Below are 16,358 nucleotides of genomic sequence, written 5' to 3'. Positions count from 1 at the left end.
GCAAGGCATTGTCCAGATTTTGGCCGATGTCATGATAACATGTCAATAATTGTGTAACTGTAGAGCGTCCCTTGAGACAACCATGTTGTAAATCGTCAAAGAGAGCACAGAGGTGGTTATTAACGGAGTTGAATATACAACGCTCCAATACTTTTGAGATGACGCAAAGAAGAGAAATTGGACGATAATTGGAAACATCATCTCTCTTTCCTTTTCTATGGACTGGAACAGCTAAAGAGTTTTTCCATTCAACAGGGAGTTCAACAGTTACGATTGATAAGTTAAAAAAGATGACAAATAGACGGGGCTAGTTCCAAAGCAAAAAGGACGTACGTCGGAAGACCATCGGGGCCTGGAGCTTTATGAGGGTCCAGCTCTGTAAGAACATCGAAAATCATTTTCTCGGTTAGGTAAACATTATCCAGGAGAGGCACATTCATTCTAGGAGCTGGTAGATCAAGTTGAGAGACAAATTCCCCAAGATATAGTCTCATTTATATAGTCTCATTTATATAATCTCATTTAATTTCTAGTGTTTTTTGTAATTTCTTGTAAATATGAAGTATTTCATTTTAGTGCCGAATTCATATCTAATAAACAATTACCATTACCAAGAGATTTATTATACTTCTTGACTTTCTTATTTATTAAAGTTTTTGACGCTCTACTCAATTCTCTGAATTTATCGCGGTGGTGTTTACTGTTGAGTCTTTTAGCTGCACGTCTAGATGTTTCTTTTTTCTTCAACGGATGTAGAACTTCTTTATCAATCCAAAGAAGAGCGTTTGCATTTTTTAACCTAGGGTATATGAGAGTCGATGATGTCCAGTACTGCGGATTTCCAGTTCAACCGGCAATTGTTCCCATCGGAACCACCGAGGCTTTCAGTAATTCTGCTGCTTTGCTTGAGATCATTTTTCATTAATTCAAGGTCGGCTCCTTTAAATTTATAAACATAACGTTCGGGTTTCTCGGATACAGCGATGGTGACCAAGAATATCGAATTCAACGAGATGGTGATCCGTGGAGAGACCAGCTTCATCAGAACTAATGAATAAAGGCTGATAGTTTCGAAAGAAACTGTTTGGGGCTGCGTCGGTGGGAGTAACGAAATAATTTGGATATATCAACAAAGTTGAAATGGTAAATTGGCCACCGTAATGATTACAAAAGCTGACGTTTCGAGCGTTAGCCCTTCGTCGGAGCGAAAGACGAAGGGCTAACGCTCGAAACGTCAGCTTTTGTATTCATCAGAACTAATTGTGTCTATGTCTTTTATACATTGAGGAGTATCAGTGATAACAATGTCCAATACATTATTTCTTTGAGCAGGGAAATGGGTGGGAAACGTATTTAATTGGAGAAAACAGTGATCTACAAGAGCTTCGCAAAACATAGCTTCAATAGAATTCTGGGATTTGACAAAACCGCAGTTTTCAATCCATTTGATGCCAGGGAAATTAAAGTCACCCATGATTATAGTGTGGCTTTTTGTTATACGTGTGCAGTTTCTCAGGAAATTAATTATAAATTCCAAGGAAAGTCTAACGGAAAATCAATTTTCCCGGGAGCCAAATCTTTACAATTTTCCTTTTGAAAAAGAAAATCAAAAGAACGTGTGCCTTAAAAACAAGATAGAAAAAAAAATTGAGAAATTATTTTTATGTTTTTTACGTCGAAATATGTTTTGCATCTCATTATCAATTGTGTTACACGCAAAATTTTCTTTCGGTTTGTACGTTTAGTATATTCCATTTAGATTTCGTGGTTGATACATAGCGTGAAATGTACTCAACACAAGTCTTATTTTACAGCTATTTATAAGTATGACTATGCTGATAAGTTATGATTAAGAAGTGCGTGGTCCAATTTTCCTTATACTGTGCCAGTATTTAGGGGAAAATTTGGTCAACCTCTTGGTTTATAAAGCTCGCCCCCAAAACTTAAAATCAATATTCATTTGACGCCATCATTCACCAGTAAAGTAAGCGATTGTTTCGGTTTAATATAAAATTCAGCAAGACATTCGTTCGCCAGATGTGCCGCGCAAACAAATTGTAACAATAAGGTGACTTTCGACAGTTGCACGTATCAAGGAATTTTAATGTGTCAATATTATGCTACTGTTGAAAATTATTTTATTAGTCTACATTTTGTTTTTATTGCCGAATGTCACGAGCAAAACATGATACGAAAGTGACTCTCGATGACACGTAAACTTCCTGATTCGAGAAAATTCTTATGATTATTAAAGATAAGAATTGGCTATCTTGCCGAAAGAAACGAAAGAACTAAAAAAAGATTTATGGAGAAATTTAGAAATCACACATCTTTCTTATAATCAGATCCAAGCTGACAATGATTTCTGACTTTTATAATTGTCATAATAATTCGATACTTTTTTCTTTCCTTTATTTACGATTCAGAGTGTTTTATCCATTTTTTTTTTTTATTATTATAATTTCTGAGACAATCAGATGACAAACTCCTTCTTTTTCAATTTTTACGAGTTTCATACTGCGGTTCGCGAAACGCCGTTGCAGATCTTTTCTTAAACCAATCAGCTCTTGGAGTGGATAATGGAACCACACCAAGACCTTATTTTCCTTAAGTTAACTTGTTAGCAGATTGTTCAGCGGTTTCCGGGGGAGGCGTGTCTTTGCACGCCATAGTTTTTTATTACATTATGACTAATTTTCCGCGTGCGAATACGATGCTGGATTATTTCCTATCCTAGTCATATTCACTAAGTTCAAGCCAGCATTTTTATTAGAAAAAAGGGAATGAAATTAAATGTAGATGATTCCCTTATTAATAAGACAATTAAGATAATAGCGAAAGTGCCGATTGATTCGAGACTTGATAACAAAGAGGATTACAAAGGATATATATAAACTGAAAACATAAATACGCATTGTTTTAATTGGCGTGTTTTTGGATCATGGTGTCATCTGCCACATTTCCTGCTTACGGTTTCGCCTCTGCTCTGAGGTTGGCGCCAACGAATCCTCAGAAATGATAAAGAAAAAGCGGGGGAAAATATTTCTATAAATGGTAAACTTGAGTACCTTGAAATACCGACCAGTTCATGCTATTAAGAAGACCGCCGCGAAATAGCGCGACCGCTGAATTATTGATGTAGGTTTTTCTGTCTTGTTTTGAAATCATACCGGTTTTAGTTTCCTTGTTAGTAGAAAACATTGATTAACCCTTCACCTATTGTTTACGAAATTTAGATGGGCGATATCACGACTGCAGTGAATTTAAAAAAGATTTGTTCTGAGTGGCATACCGAATCCAGCAGTGCTTTTAATTCTAAAAGCAACAAAAGGACACTTTTAAAAATTAATCGGCCAAGCGCATCTGTTACGGAATTTGGAGATTTGTTTACATGAGACGTTTTTCTTGATTAGCTCGCTAATACAGGCAATATAAGGTCAAGCTGCTGTAATGGATAAATATTTTTAACGTCGATTGGAAAAATATGGCAAAACACTCAGCCTTTAGTGATATCTATCGAATCCGTACTATGTTTGTCCTGGATATGAAGAGCTACATTCTCAACCATGCCGAATGCAACGAGAACAAGAAAGGGTTTAGTTATACCTAAACGAAAGAAGAAGACATTATTGCGATGACGGAGAACGGTCGAAGAATTACTCTAAACGTGCAAGGATGCCGTTACGAGACATTCCAAGAAACATTGGAAGAATTTCCTGAGACTCTTCTCGGTTCACCAGAGAAACGGAAGAGATTTTATGATCCACTGCGCGATGAATACTATTTCGAAAGAGACAAATGTGCCTTCGACGCAATTTTATTCTACTACCAATCCAGAGGAATCCTTTCGCGACCTCCAACGATCCCAGCAAATGCGTTCGACGAGGAGCTGAGATTTTACGAGATCGAAACAGCGAAACCTGCTGAGCGAGAAGAAAAAGTGATTTATATGCCTGAGCGAGACTGGCAAAGAAAATTGTGGGAATTGTTGGAATATCCTGAATCATCAAAGCAGGCTGCGCTGTTCTCCAAACTATCAATGGCAGTTATTATACTCTCTGTAGTAGTGTTCTGTGTGGAGACCTTGTATAGCAACAATGCCACAGTGCGGGCGGTGAGATCCTTGTCCATCCACAATAACACCAAAAATGAGAGTAGTGTCAGCCAAGGGGAGGGCAGAAACCTGAAAAGACCACGAGTTTGGTTTGTGATTGACACTTGTATCATAATTTGGTTCAGTTCCGAGTACGCCGCCCGTCTGGTTTCTTCTCCAGAGAAAATCAAATTTATTTTGTCCACGCTGGCGTTAATTGATCTGGCTGCCATAATTCCGTATTTTCTTGCACTTTTGTTGGGTAACACGTATGCGCCTGCATTTTCGTTCACAGTTATGCGGATATTTCGTCTGTTACGAGTGGTGCGACTGCTTAAACTCACGCGTTATGTGGCCGCTCTTAGAATTCTGGGGTATACTGTCCGTTCTTGCCAAGAACAGCTTACCGCGTTATTTTTCCTCATATCTATCTCAGTGATATTGTTCTCCAGTACTATTTTCTACATCGAAAATAAGGAAAATTCTGAGGACTTCTGCAGCATTCCTGCCTCGTTTTGGTGGACTATCATCACCATGACGACAGTTGGATACGGAGACGTGACACCTATGACTCCTTTAGGAAAAATAATGGGCGCTTTGTGTGCAATTTTTGGAGTCGTTGTCATGGTATGTCTTCCAAGCCCTGTCTTCATTTCAAGTTTCAATGAAATCTACATGCAGCACATCGGGGAGATGAAGAAAAATCAGCAAAAGTCTTTAACTGGCGTTAAAAGACATTTGAAAACTACTCTAAACCCTTCAAATGTATTTCTGATTAAAAAGTTCATCATCGGGAAGGATGATAAAACGTAACACGCAGATGTGATAGACAATAGTTTAGGTCTGGAGGGGACCAGTCATTATTTATTGCCTGTCGGGGGATCCAAGGATTTTTATTATTATTTATTTTTTTTGGGGGGGGGGGGAGACGGGGGGAGTCAGTCGTCGTTAAAAGATTATATACAGGGGGAGGGATGGGGAGAACTGAAATGGACTACCAAAGAGGGGAAATTAGAGAGTATAAAGCCTAAAGGGGGGTACAGATAAATTCTATTGTGACACAGCCAAAATCCTCTGAACGTCCCCCACCCATTCCTTCAGCCATAAATAATAACCTGCCCTAAGGAAGGAGATCGCACTAGGAGAGTAACTTTTAGAATACACTTATCTGTTTTCAAGCTATTTTTAGATCTCCACCATATGAGGTTTGCAGAAGCGATGTTTAAATCGGCAAACTAGTGTCGTAAAGTGTCTGCATGAGAATATTGCATGTGGCTCGTTTTGACGCAAAAGCTGGAAAAATTCCCCGCAAATTAACTTGATCTAAAAGAAGGGATCTCGTTTCGATCATGATCTTAGACTCCTCTCATAGCATAACTTTAAACTGAAGAGTAAGTCATGCTGTTTACAGTAACCAATGACATGTTCAGCTCCAAAAGAACAGTCAGTATTTTCTTTACTATGTAACATTGTATTGAATATTTCATATCGGTATCTAATACATGGCAAATATGGAGCAATTATGGGATGTGGATGAAACGATGCGATAAATGGTAGTTAGCAGTTGGTGGCTTTCAATTTCTTTGAAATGTTGCTGAAGGACAGAGCTGACTGAAAATTTGCTACGACGTTCCCAACACTTGGCTTCATACCTCATTTTCTAGTAATGACTAACTAGTATATAGAAGGCACGGGTTCCGATCTTGTAGAGGTTTAGAGTTTTCTAATATTCTTTTAATCTTAGTTTAAGGCTTTATTCGAACTTCAAGATGGATATTTGTACCGAACATTTACAATCTCATAGTCTTATCACAACCACACAAAAGTGTATTGTTCTTGTTCTGACATCTTTCTACATGGAAACCAGATCTATCATATTACGCTTTGCCATGCTGACGAGTCCATCCAAGGGAACTTGAAGGCTGTTCACTGCCTGATAACTTACGACCTGCTCAAATAACCTACCATTTTCCATATCATAAATACGCTCAGTAACATGATATGTCTACGTTGCAGTTAATACTTAAAATCGTTAACGGATTTCTGCCGGTTTAACGATAGAGAGAGGGTACTTCAATTTTCACACTATTTTCAAATGCATCATAGAATAGTGAGAAGCAATACCCTTGTGCTTAGAACTCCTGCTTGTTAAAATGCCTGCTCTGATAGAGTTGTTATACATCGTGCAAGTATTGCGACTGGAGCAGTTCTCTATTGATGTCAAAAGTATTCTAAACTTCCAATAATTTTGCGTTACTTCTCCATGTGGGTGGTCGAGAAAACTCACGCCACTCTCTCCCCAATCAGATGCAAGACCGAAACGCTTTTACTCACGCTTTAGTCACTTTGGTAGTTTTAGCTTTGAATTGTCGTTGGCTCTTAAAGGTATTTCCCTCCCTTCTGACTGATCCTTGTGGATACTTGAGTTTTGGTCTTACGACACTCAGTAGAAATGCACTCCATGATGAGTGAGTTGCGAAAGACAATTTGTCAACTGATATGCATGACTGTGCCGAATATCTTAGCCATCATGGCAATTGATATTATAACATAACCAAAGTAAAGCACGCGCTCTGATTGGTCAATTTAGCGTCCCCCATTTGCCCATGGGTGTACGCTGCTGACGTGAGCAAATGCAAAGACTATTTTTCCGTGCGCGCTTGTTTTTTCTGGTCACGCAAGATTTGTTAAATAAAAGGGAACTCTTTAGCTACAATGTATCAATGTTATGTTATAAAACAAATGGTAAACACCACAGCGTACTCTATTGAGTTATGGATGCACTTGGGAGGTTTGCTAAGCACTCAAGAAGCTAGAGTCGCTCTCGGCTATCGCCTCGAGCGACTCTTTCGCTTCTTGAGTGCTTAGCAACCTCCCGCGTGCATCCATAACTCAATAGAGTATGCTGTGCTGTTTACCATTTGTTAACTATATCATTTCACCGTAACACACCTCAGTAACGTATCCCTTTAATGTCCGCTGTTCTCTTTGAAAGGACGCGAAAAATATTCCTTTGTTCGTTTTATCATGATGTGGTGAAATATCAATGTTTTTATTCAATGATGCAGTCACAGTCCATTAAAAGTTTTGGGCTCTATGAATTAAATTATGACGTACGATCCATTGGCAGATTTCTTTATAAATTATAAACGAAAGGTAAATTTGAAATTAGCTCAGAGTGGTCAGCTTTAAGTTTTACTTTTTAAAATGTCGTTCTCTGCATTTAATGTCCAGGAACAATGAGGTCTCAAGAAAATCAGCCAAATTCAGGTTTCTCTGACTTTACAATGATTATATATCACAGAGGATCATTCTCCTTTTGCTAAAATATGAACGCAAATAGGATTAAAATAGGATAGGAAAGATTTCGAGTTTTCTTGTCTTATAGATCTTTGCAGTCTTTTCACTGTGAAACAGTTTATTTTGCTGTGCTTTCGTTTCTAGGTTGCATGAACATCTTGACCATGCATTTCTCATCGGCTGCCATGTTAACACTACTTTGGCTAATACTGGGTAATAATGGAACCGGTACACAATATTAATTGCTACAGCAACTTAATGAGAAGAATACATAAGAAACAAAACAGAACACACACACACACACACACACACACACACACACAAACAAACAAACAAAAAACAAACAAACAAACAACAACAACGACAAAATGCGGGGAAACGAGGCAAGAATAGTTCCCATTCATATGTCATCGATTTTTCTAGAGAAGAAAATACAAATATCAGAACAGATGTAAAATGGGTGACGAAGTCATCTGGGACTTCCTTGGTTATGCTTTGCAGTGAGCTGTGATCGGTCGGGTTTCCCCGCGCTTCATACAGTTTGTTTGTTTTTTTTTTTCAATTTAGTTCCTACTAGCTCCTTCTGATCATTCCCCTCACCGCCATTGGCTATTGTGACCTCAAGCAAACATCGACGATGACGATGACGAGGACGTGGCAAAACCGAAGATCGATCCAGTGAGCAGAAAAGCTCCGAGCATGTGCGTTTTAAACTTTGTTCAATTCTAAGTCGTCCTCTGCAAACAAAAACGTGGAATCAGCAAAATATGGGCGGTCTAAGAACGGAAATCTCGACTGAACTGAACCCTGTTCACATACGTTGTGCTCAGGTTGAGGTGTGATACGATTAACACATCGAGCCATTCGTGAAACTATGACTAAAATATTAATTCATGTTTTTCGATGGATGTCTTCCCTGGCGATGCCATCCTGACTGCTTTAAGTCTCACATATTAACTTTACGACTCTTATTCGAAACATCTGTTCCAATTATCTGACATATAGTTATTCTGACGCTCGTGGGTTTTTCAATTATGTGTTAGACTCGCTTTGTCACTAGCTTTTCAATCAACGTAGGAGCTGCGTAAGCTCCTTTGCTTTTATTTTGCTTCTTTTTCTCGGTCTCCTCTTGATAAAGACTGCTGAAGTGTGTTACAAACACAGGCAACGGTAAAATCAACAACAAGACAATCCCAAAAACCATACAACAACTCGCGGTAAGTTTGCCGAGCAGAGTCCTGGGGACTTCATCGCCGTATCCTACCGTTGTCATGGTAATGATTGCCCAATAAAAATTTCTCACGATGCTGCTGACTGTATCCTGTTCTTCGAAGTAAAATAAAAAGCTTGAGGATAGAATCACGCCCATTAGCACGCACATCAGTAAAGTCGAGAGCGTTCTCCACGTCTCCGTGAACGTTTTTCCCACAAGTTGTAAGCCGTTGCTATAACGACTGAGCTTGAAGACACGAAGCACGCGACAGAGGCGGATGATTCGAAGCACGCTGAAAGAGGTCACCTGTAAATTCATCTCTGTCCGCCAGCCATAGACTGCTAATGTAATGAAATATGGAGCAATCGCCACCACGTCCACAATCCCGAACAACGAAATGACAAAAGTACATCTCTTTGGTGCGGTATAGAGTCTTATTATGTATTCCACCATGAAAAATAAAACAGTGGAAGTTTCTACAACAAACCATATGCGCGCCGCGGAGCAGTCTTGTAAATTACTCATGGAAGTTCTATTCATGGCAGTCATTTGCAATTGATAACTTGCATTATTAATTGTTGTTTGTGTTTCATTTCCTGCGGGTTGATTCCCATCGCGGTTGGGGTTTCTTGTTATGTCTTCAGGGCAATTGAGCTCAGGTACTGTCTCTAGACAAAAGGCAAAAACCGACAGAAGGATGACACTAATTGAGATTCTACCCCATATCATACCCGCTAGGGTTACTCCAGGATACTCCAACATCAACCAACATCTTGTTCGCATATTTCTCCCACGCTGACTACAGTTTAAGTTTTGATCACCTTTGATTTGCATTTCTAAACGTAATTGTTCTTCTGAAGACGTCGATGCCTCATTGACAGCCTCAGAGCTTTTTTTGTCTGCTTCCTCTTGATCTGTTGTAATTCCATAGAATTTGAGCTCTTTATCAAAGATATTCTTTGAAATAGTTTTTGGTCGTGAAAGGATTCCATTCGATTGATAGAAAAACAATATGAAGTGAAATATTTCCGGGTCACGATCTAAGCAATATTGGTCCCTGACCGGATCGTAAAATTCAACTCGCTTTGTTGGACATCCGAGCATGGTCTCTGGAAATTGCTCCAGCGTTGTTTGGAAGGTTTCAAATTGAAACCCTCTCACGTTAATACGAATACGTCTTTTGCGGATAAAACCCGGACTTTCATAGTCGTCGTGTGGTGTCGTTCGATGAAACTGCTTGTGGCAGTTAGTTGCGTGTTCTGATGGACTAAGGCGTTTTGCACTCATCTTCGAATTGTTACCAAACTCGCCAATATCACGATAATGTCACAAGAGAGCGATCAGATACAGTTTTTTTAGCACATGCTGCTTCAAGTATTATCCCCAAGCAGAAGATACTTGCAGTTCGTTAATGATGATAACATATCTTGGGATGTCATTGGTTAAATGAAAAACACTGAATCATGATAAGGTCGCCAACTGCGAACGCACGGCACGTTGCTGGGAGAAACTTGTATCGGCAAACATAATAAGAGTAAATACGTGCAAGAAGCGGTCAAATGTTTATTTTAGAGGCTGACAGGTGTTCATGAGTTTTCCTTGGAACGGTGAGATAATTGTCTTTCAAGTTAATGGAACCAACCTGCCTCACTTTAGTTTTTCACGTTCTGTTGTTACACAGGTCGAGGATGTGAACACAATTTATGTCAGCTTTCGCTGACATAAATTGTGAAGACAAATTGTGAAGACAATTTATGTCAGCTTTCGCTGACATAAATTTCGAAGACAAATTTCTACAATGCAAGATCATAGCAATAAGCATGAATCCTCCGCGGGTACAAATTATATTTTTTAGTAATTATCTCGTCAGCAAAGTTGTCAACATCTGAAAGAGAGAAATGACTTATTAAAGAGTACCACACAATTTATTTCTGCGTCTATTTTAAATATACATATCTATTTCAATGAATAATAGCCGTTTTTTTTGGACCAATGCGGGGTCCTCCAAAATTCATGACAGGTGCAAACACATATTCTTTCCCGAAACCCAACAGACTTTCAGAGTCTTTACTTGACGAATAACTGATTTGTGACAGATGTAAGTTGCTTTCAATACTTACGAAAAGCGCCAACCTCTTTTTCGCCCGGGAAAAGTATCTTCATCACTGACAAATCGCGTATTAACTAAAAGAAAAAAAAAACACAAAAAAAAACTCAACAAAGAAAAAAAAACCGCAGCCTATTGGCTAATTTTAAATACTATTAAAAGGCTTTAAAATGGCTAACCTTAGCGTCGGTAATTGCTAACGTCTTTCCATTAATGATGTATTCTGTCAGGGTATTTTTCCACTTCATAAATTGTTCGCACGTCTCGTTAGTTGAGGAGTATTCATGATGCGGACAACTATTAAAGAGTTTATCCTTGATACGCGACTCATATTTCAAAAGAAAAAACATGAATAAAGGCTACCCTTTCTGATACTAAACTATAAAATTATTCTATGGTGGAACAAAGAATGAACTATACAACGTAAATTTCTGTAAAAAGAAAGCGTAGTAATAATTATAGTAATGAAGAAAATTAGTAAGTAACTAACACTGTCAGGAAATAACCACGCGATCTACACCTTTTATCTTTGCAATGTTACTGAGGGCGTTTTCAGCTGATTATCGTTATGGTTGTTTCTGTGTACCAGAAAATGTAGTGTGTGCATTATCGGACGTATCAAACTGACGCTATGAAGTAAAATAAAAAGACCAGCTATCGGCGTGAATGAATTTTGAATTTCAACCGATAACTTAATATGAATGTGATTGATATGGATATTTAAGTTAATCATTTGTTCCATGTCTCTGTGATGACAATTCCATTATTTGATGGTTCTTAGAGTTGAAGCCTCATCGATCCCAAGGTCAGACCAATGCAGTTTATAATTATAGCTGCAAGGCTCTTTCTGTGCGGTTCACTGAGAGCATTAATGACTGAAAACGCGATAAGTTTTATAAACCAACTGTCTCTTAAGCATCTTTTCAGGACTTAAGATTTTACATCTAGTTTAATTGTCTCATGTTTCAGCGAGCAACAATAAAAGCGGTTGGACATAATATAGCCGCCGAGTTTCAAAGAGTGCCGGCTCTCTCATACCGGCTGTGCTAACAAAAGTGCAACCTGCGGCGTTTATTCAACCAGCCATGGTTGATCGAGACTTAGTGGGGAAAGGCAAGAAGAGTAGCACCGTACCTCTCCCCTCTCTTTCCTTTTGACCGTCGCTCATTCCTTGATACGAATTTATAACCCTACCAAGCTCGATCCGCTTCTGTAAAAATTAAAGATTTAAAGACGACAACTTTAATTTTCACCAAGAGAACACAGAGAAAATACTCGCTCGCTGAAATTAGGCTAACAAAGGTGCGAAGCCATAAACCCCCTCCCCCCCTTCCCTTCCAACGTATGGTCTGCTTTGTTTCACTCGCGTCTCGTTGCCGTCTCCACATTGTGTTTTTTTTTTTTTTTTTCGGCAAGAAGCCTTCGATCCAGGTGAGAAATTGATATTTTTGACTCGGTGTTTCAAAATCAGCTATGGAAATCGAATGGTGGCGTGGCTCTCACTTCTGATTTGTAGTAACTCGTTTCGTTCGATCAAACGGTTGTAAGTCATCTAGATTCCTTCCCATGATCATGAAATCCAGTCTCCAGCGAGTCAACTCGCGGGGCTTCATTTAACCGGCGGGATTCAAAACTTTCGCATGAAATCGAGGCGAGTGGTCAGCCAGTCCAAGATGGCACCCGAACCCTGAGATCGCATGGAATCCAGAAAGAAGCAATACGAACAGTCCAACACAATCTGATTGAACAATGGTAGTGAAAATGTACGACAAATTACATCATTACGGACTGACACCGTACGGTGAAACTTTGCCAAGAGCATGTAGTCCCCTGAAAGAACGCGAAAAAAGTTTTCTGCGATTTTCTTGTTTTCGTTTTGTGCTCATTTATATGAATTTTCGATTTATCATTATAACATTATTATTATTATCATGATTATCCATACGTATGATGCACGATCTTCACAGCAGAGAGCGCTATTTTTGCAATAGCGAAAATCAGATCAGAAAAAAATCAGGCCTGTACGGGATTCGAACCACTGACATCTGCGATACTAGTGCAGCGCTCTACCAATTGAGCTAACAAGCCAACTGGGAGCAGTCCGTTAAGCTGATTCGTAATAAACCCGTGATGATAAAACAGATACAATGAATATATGAAGTTCATATATTTTGAACTGCGGTATTAGATACGTATGATGCACGATCCTCGCAGTAGAGAGCGAGGATTCAGGTCAGATTTTCTGTTTCGTTTAGTAAATAGGCGTTGCCTATGATGACAGATATAATTTAATTAACACAACTCGTGATTGACATTAATTCCTCACAATGATTTAAAGTGTTAGCTTGTCGTGATTTAAACTAGTTTTTTCAGAAGAATCAGTGAGAGAGAAGTCGATTTTTGTATCTGTTCGCTTACCCGAATCTGCTAACCTGAAGTGAGAAACCTGTTTTTACGACCCGCCACAGAAGTGAGTTTCCAGTCATGTTTTCTTGAATTTTGCCATGAGATTAAGACTAAATTTACGTTTTCTGATTTCGAATTACAAATGTATATCTCTTAGATCGAATAATCATTAAAGTTTGGATAATATTATATGGTTTGTGGTGGTCGTCTGAGCTGACCAGTTCCGAGTAAGGAAACATTTTCGAAAAATTTGCGAAAGTCAGGTCTGATTTTCGCTATTGCTTAAATAGCGCTATCTATTGCGAGGATCGTGCATCATACGTATCTAATACCGCAGTTCAAAATATATGAACTTCATATATTCATTGTATCTATCATTATTATCATTATTATTGTTATTATTATTTTTAGATTAAAAAAAAAAACAAAAAAAACCTTGTATCGACGTCAACGTACGTATTACAATAGCGGCAGTTGTGATGATGTTCTTTCGATAATGCTACGCCTGCTAACAGACCAGTAGTTATTTATTCGTCTACGTCTTGTGCGATGGATGCGATGCTCATTCAAAGCCATAAGAAGTTCCGCATTCAGGAATACTAGAAAATAGAATAATAGTGCAATAAACAACCCTTATTCGATGGTTTAACGTATGATACGAGTGAAACGGTGGCTAAAGGTTCGGAAAAACACTATGCAATTTGCAAAATTTCCGTTCGTATCATATTTTAAATCACTGAATAGGGAGTATGTATAGGTGTTGCTTGTTCGATAATCTTCCTTCGCACACTAATAAAGGGAAAAATAACAATAAGCAAAACGGATAACAAAACAAAGCAAAAACCTGGAAAATTAAAGTACAAACAAAAATCACAACAAAACAAAGACTAAAGTAAATCTTTCACTGTGTTTACATAGGAGTGCGCAGTTGTGCTAGCTTCGGTCGAGAAGAGATTGGAACGAGCCTCGGGGATAAAACAGGGAGTGTCTTGGGAGGCAGGTATGTCACGCCACACTGCATCGGGCGTCTGCTTTCTCTTTACGCTGCAACGACCTTCAGATATCCTTGTCATCTCATCTATCTAATCTGTGCTTTTCAGTTTATGGCAGTCACGCAAGAATGCGACAGGTAATAATAATAACAATCTTTTATTAGGAAACTCCATCACAATAGTGGTTTACATAGAGGTCCTAAATACTAGATGTGTATTATATAAAAATACAATTAAAATATAAAAATTTAAGCTAAAATCGAAATACAAAAATGATTACAACATATACACCGCAAAAATTAATTTAAAAAAATACTTAATTATAAGAAGCAGAAAAAAGACACTTTTTAAAAATTGGCAAACTTACTGAGTTTCTTACAGTTCTCTATAACTCATTAAAGTCTCTGAAACACTGATACCGCGAACGATGTTTTCCCCATTTGTATTTGATTTTGGGGAGCTTTATAGTATCGTTATTGCGCGTATTGTAGGAGTGCATATCACTCTTTCTTACAATGTCCAAAGAATGATTAATTTCGCCATTAATACACTTGTATGCTACGTATGATGCACGATCCTCGCAGTAGATAGCGCTATTTAAGAAATAGCGAAATTCAGACCTGAAAAAAATCAGGCCTGTACGGGACTCGAACCACTGACCTCTGCGATACTAGTGCAGCGCTCTAACCAATTGAGCTAACAAGCCAACTGAGAGCAGGCCGTTAAGTTGAATCAACTTGGTTAGAGCGCTGCACTAGTATCGCAGAGGTCAGTGGTTCCAGTCCCGTACAGGCCTGATTTTTTTCAGGTCTGAATTTCGCTATTGCTTAAATAGCGCTATCTACTGCGAGGATCGTGCATCATACTTATCAAATACCGCAGTTCAAAAAATATATGATTTTCATATATTTATTCTATCTCATTTATCACTTTCACGGGTTCATTACGAATCAACTTAACGGCCTGCTCTCAGTTGGCTTGTTAGCTCAATTGGTTAGAGCGCTGCACTAGTATCGCAGAGGTCAGTGGTTCGAGTCCCGTACAGGCCTGATTTTTTTTTTTTTTTTTTCAGGTCTGAATTTCGCTATTGCTTAAATAGCGCTATCTACTGCGAGGATCGTGCATCATACGTATCAAATACCGCAGTTCAAAAAATATATGATTTTCATATATTTATTCTATCTCACACTTGTATGCATATATACATCTATGACATTTCCTACGTTCTTCAAGATTTGGCCATCTCAAGACTGTTAATGCATCAGTAGATGAGGAGTGAAGTGATCTGTCTAATATCAACTTAGTTGCTTTGTTTTGCAGAATTTGCAATTCCTTCATTAGTGTGACATCGTCCTTGTCACCCCACACTAAATCAGCATAATCAAAAGTAGGCAACACTAAGCTATTATAAAAAAGTAACCGAGCACTATAAGGTAAATAATACTTAATCCTACGTAGAAGACCGAGGTTCTTATTAACCTTACATGAAATATACTCAACATGGTCGGACCATGTAAAAGTTGAGGACAACATAACTCCCAAATATTTAAAACTAGTTACAGAATTTATATCAGTGTCAAAAATAGATAATGAGAAAGAGGAAATACCAACGAGTTTCCTATTACTACCTATAATCATGGATTTAGTCTTAGTAAGATTCAAAGTTAGCTTATTTCCATGTGGCCAGTGGGCAACTTGCAAGAGATCATCATTCAGTGCCTCTTCCAACAGGTGTGGCTCCTTAGCAAAGTAGTACAGGACCGTGTCATCAGCATACAAAGTCACTTTGCAATTATTTATAGCCAGAGGAATGTCATTAATATAAACCAAGAATAGAAGCGGTCCTAAAATACTCCCCCGCGGCACCTCAAAGGTCATCGGGAGGGGGTCGGACATAGCATCACCACAGGAGGTCCGCTGTTTACGATGACTCAGGTAGGACTTGAACCACTGAAGCATGCTGGGCGAGACACCGATAGCCGATAATTTAGATAACAAGATCTTATGGTCAACGGTATCGAATGCCTTGGTCAAATCCAAGAACACTGCACCGCACAGTTCTCCACTCTCCATATATGCAATAGGACCTCATCTGCAAAACTGGTGAGAGCTGATGTTGTAGACAGTTTGGAACGGAAGCCAAATTGTTGGTTTTTCTTATGAAAGTCATATGACCAAAAAGTGTAACGTTGGCTGTCACAGTCGTTTGAAAAACAGAACTTTAATAGGCTAGAAAGTAGAATTGAA

At 38.6% G+C, this 16,358-nt stretch overlaps 2 protein-coding genes across 2 annotated transcripts; one reads left to right on the top strand and one right to left on the bottom strand.

Moving 5' to 3' along the window:
* Positions 1–2,957: 2,957 nt before the first annotated feature.
* On the top strand, positions 2,958–5,918 carry LOC111338926 (potassium voltage-gated channel subfamily A member 3). The gene has a single exon (XM_022945489.2). It carries the CDS (start codon positions 3,635–3,637, stop codon positions 4,904–4,906), a length of 1,272 nt encoding a protein of 423 aa, XP_022801224.2. The 5' UTR covers positions 2,958–3,634; the 3' UTR covers positions 4,907–5,918.
* Positions 5,919–7,493: 1,575 nt separating this feature from the next.
* LOC111338923 (potassium voltage-gated channel subfamily A member 3-like) lies at positions 7,494–11,112 on the bottom strand. Its single transcript, XM_022945486.2, has 2 exons — positions 10,727–11,112; positions 7,494–10,491 (listed from the first exon to the last, which is right to left on the bottom strand). Exon 2 carries the CDS (start codon positions 9,891–9,893, stop codon positions 8,433–8,435), a length of 1,461 nt encoding a protein of 486 aa, XP_022801221.2. The 5' UTR covers positions 9,894–10,491; positions 10,727–11,112; the 3' UTR covers positions 7,494–8,432.
* Positions 11,113–16,358: the final 5,246 nt, after the last annotated feature.

This window comes from Stylophora pistillata, chromosome 2 (genome assembly GCF_964205215.1).
Source record: "Stylophora pistillata chromosome 2, jaStyPist1.2, whole genome shotgun sequence".
In the NCBI taxonomy this organism is placed as follows: Eukaryota; Metazoa; Cnidaria; class Anthozoa; order Scleractinia; family Pocilloporidae; genus Stylophora; species Stylophora pistillata.
The sequence above is the reverse complement of the archived record's forward strand: the minus strand, read 5'-3'. Positions and strand labels throughout refer to the sequence as shown.

Coding starts and splice junctions, on each gene's coding strand:
- LOC111338923 (XM_022945486.2), bottom strand. CDS start 9,893: ATGAGTGCAAAACGCCTTAGTCCATCAGAACACGCAACTAACTGCCAC.
- LOC111338926 (XM_022945489.2), top strand. CDS start 3,635: ATGACGGAGAACGGTCGAAGAATTACTCTAAACGTGCAAGGATGCCGT.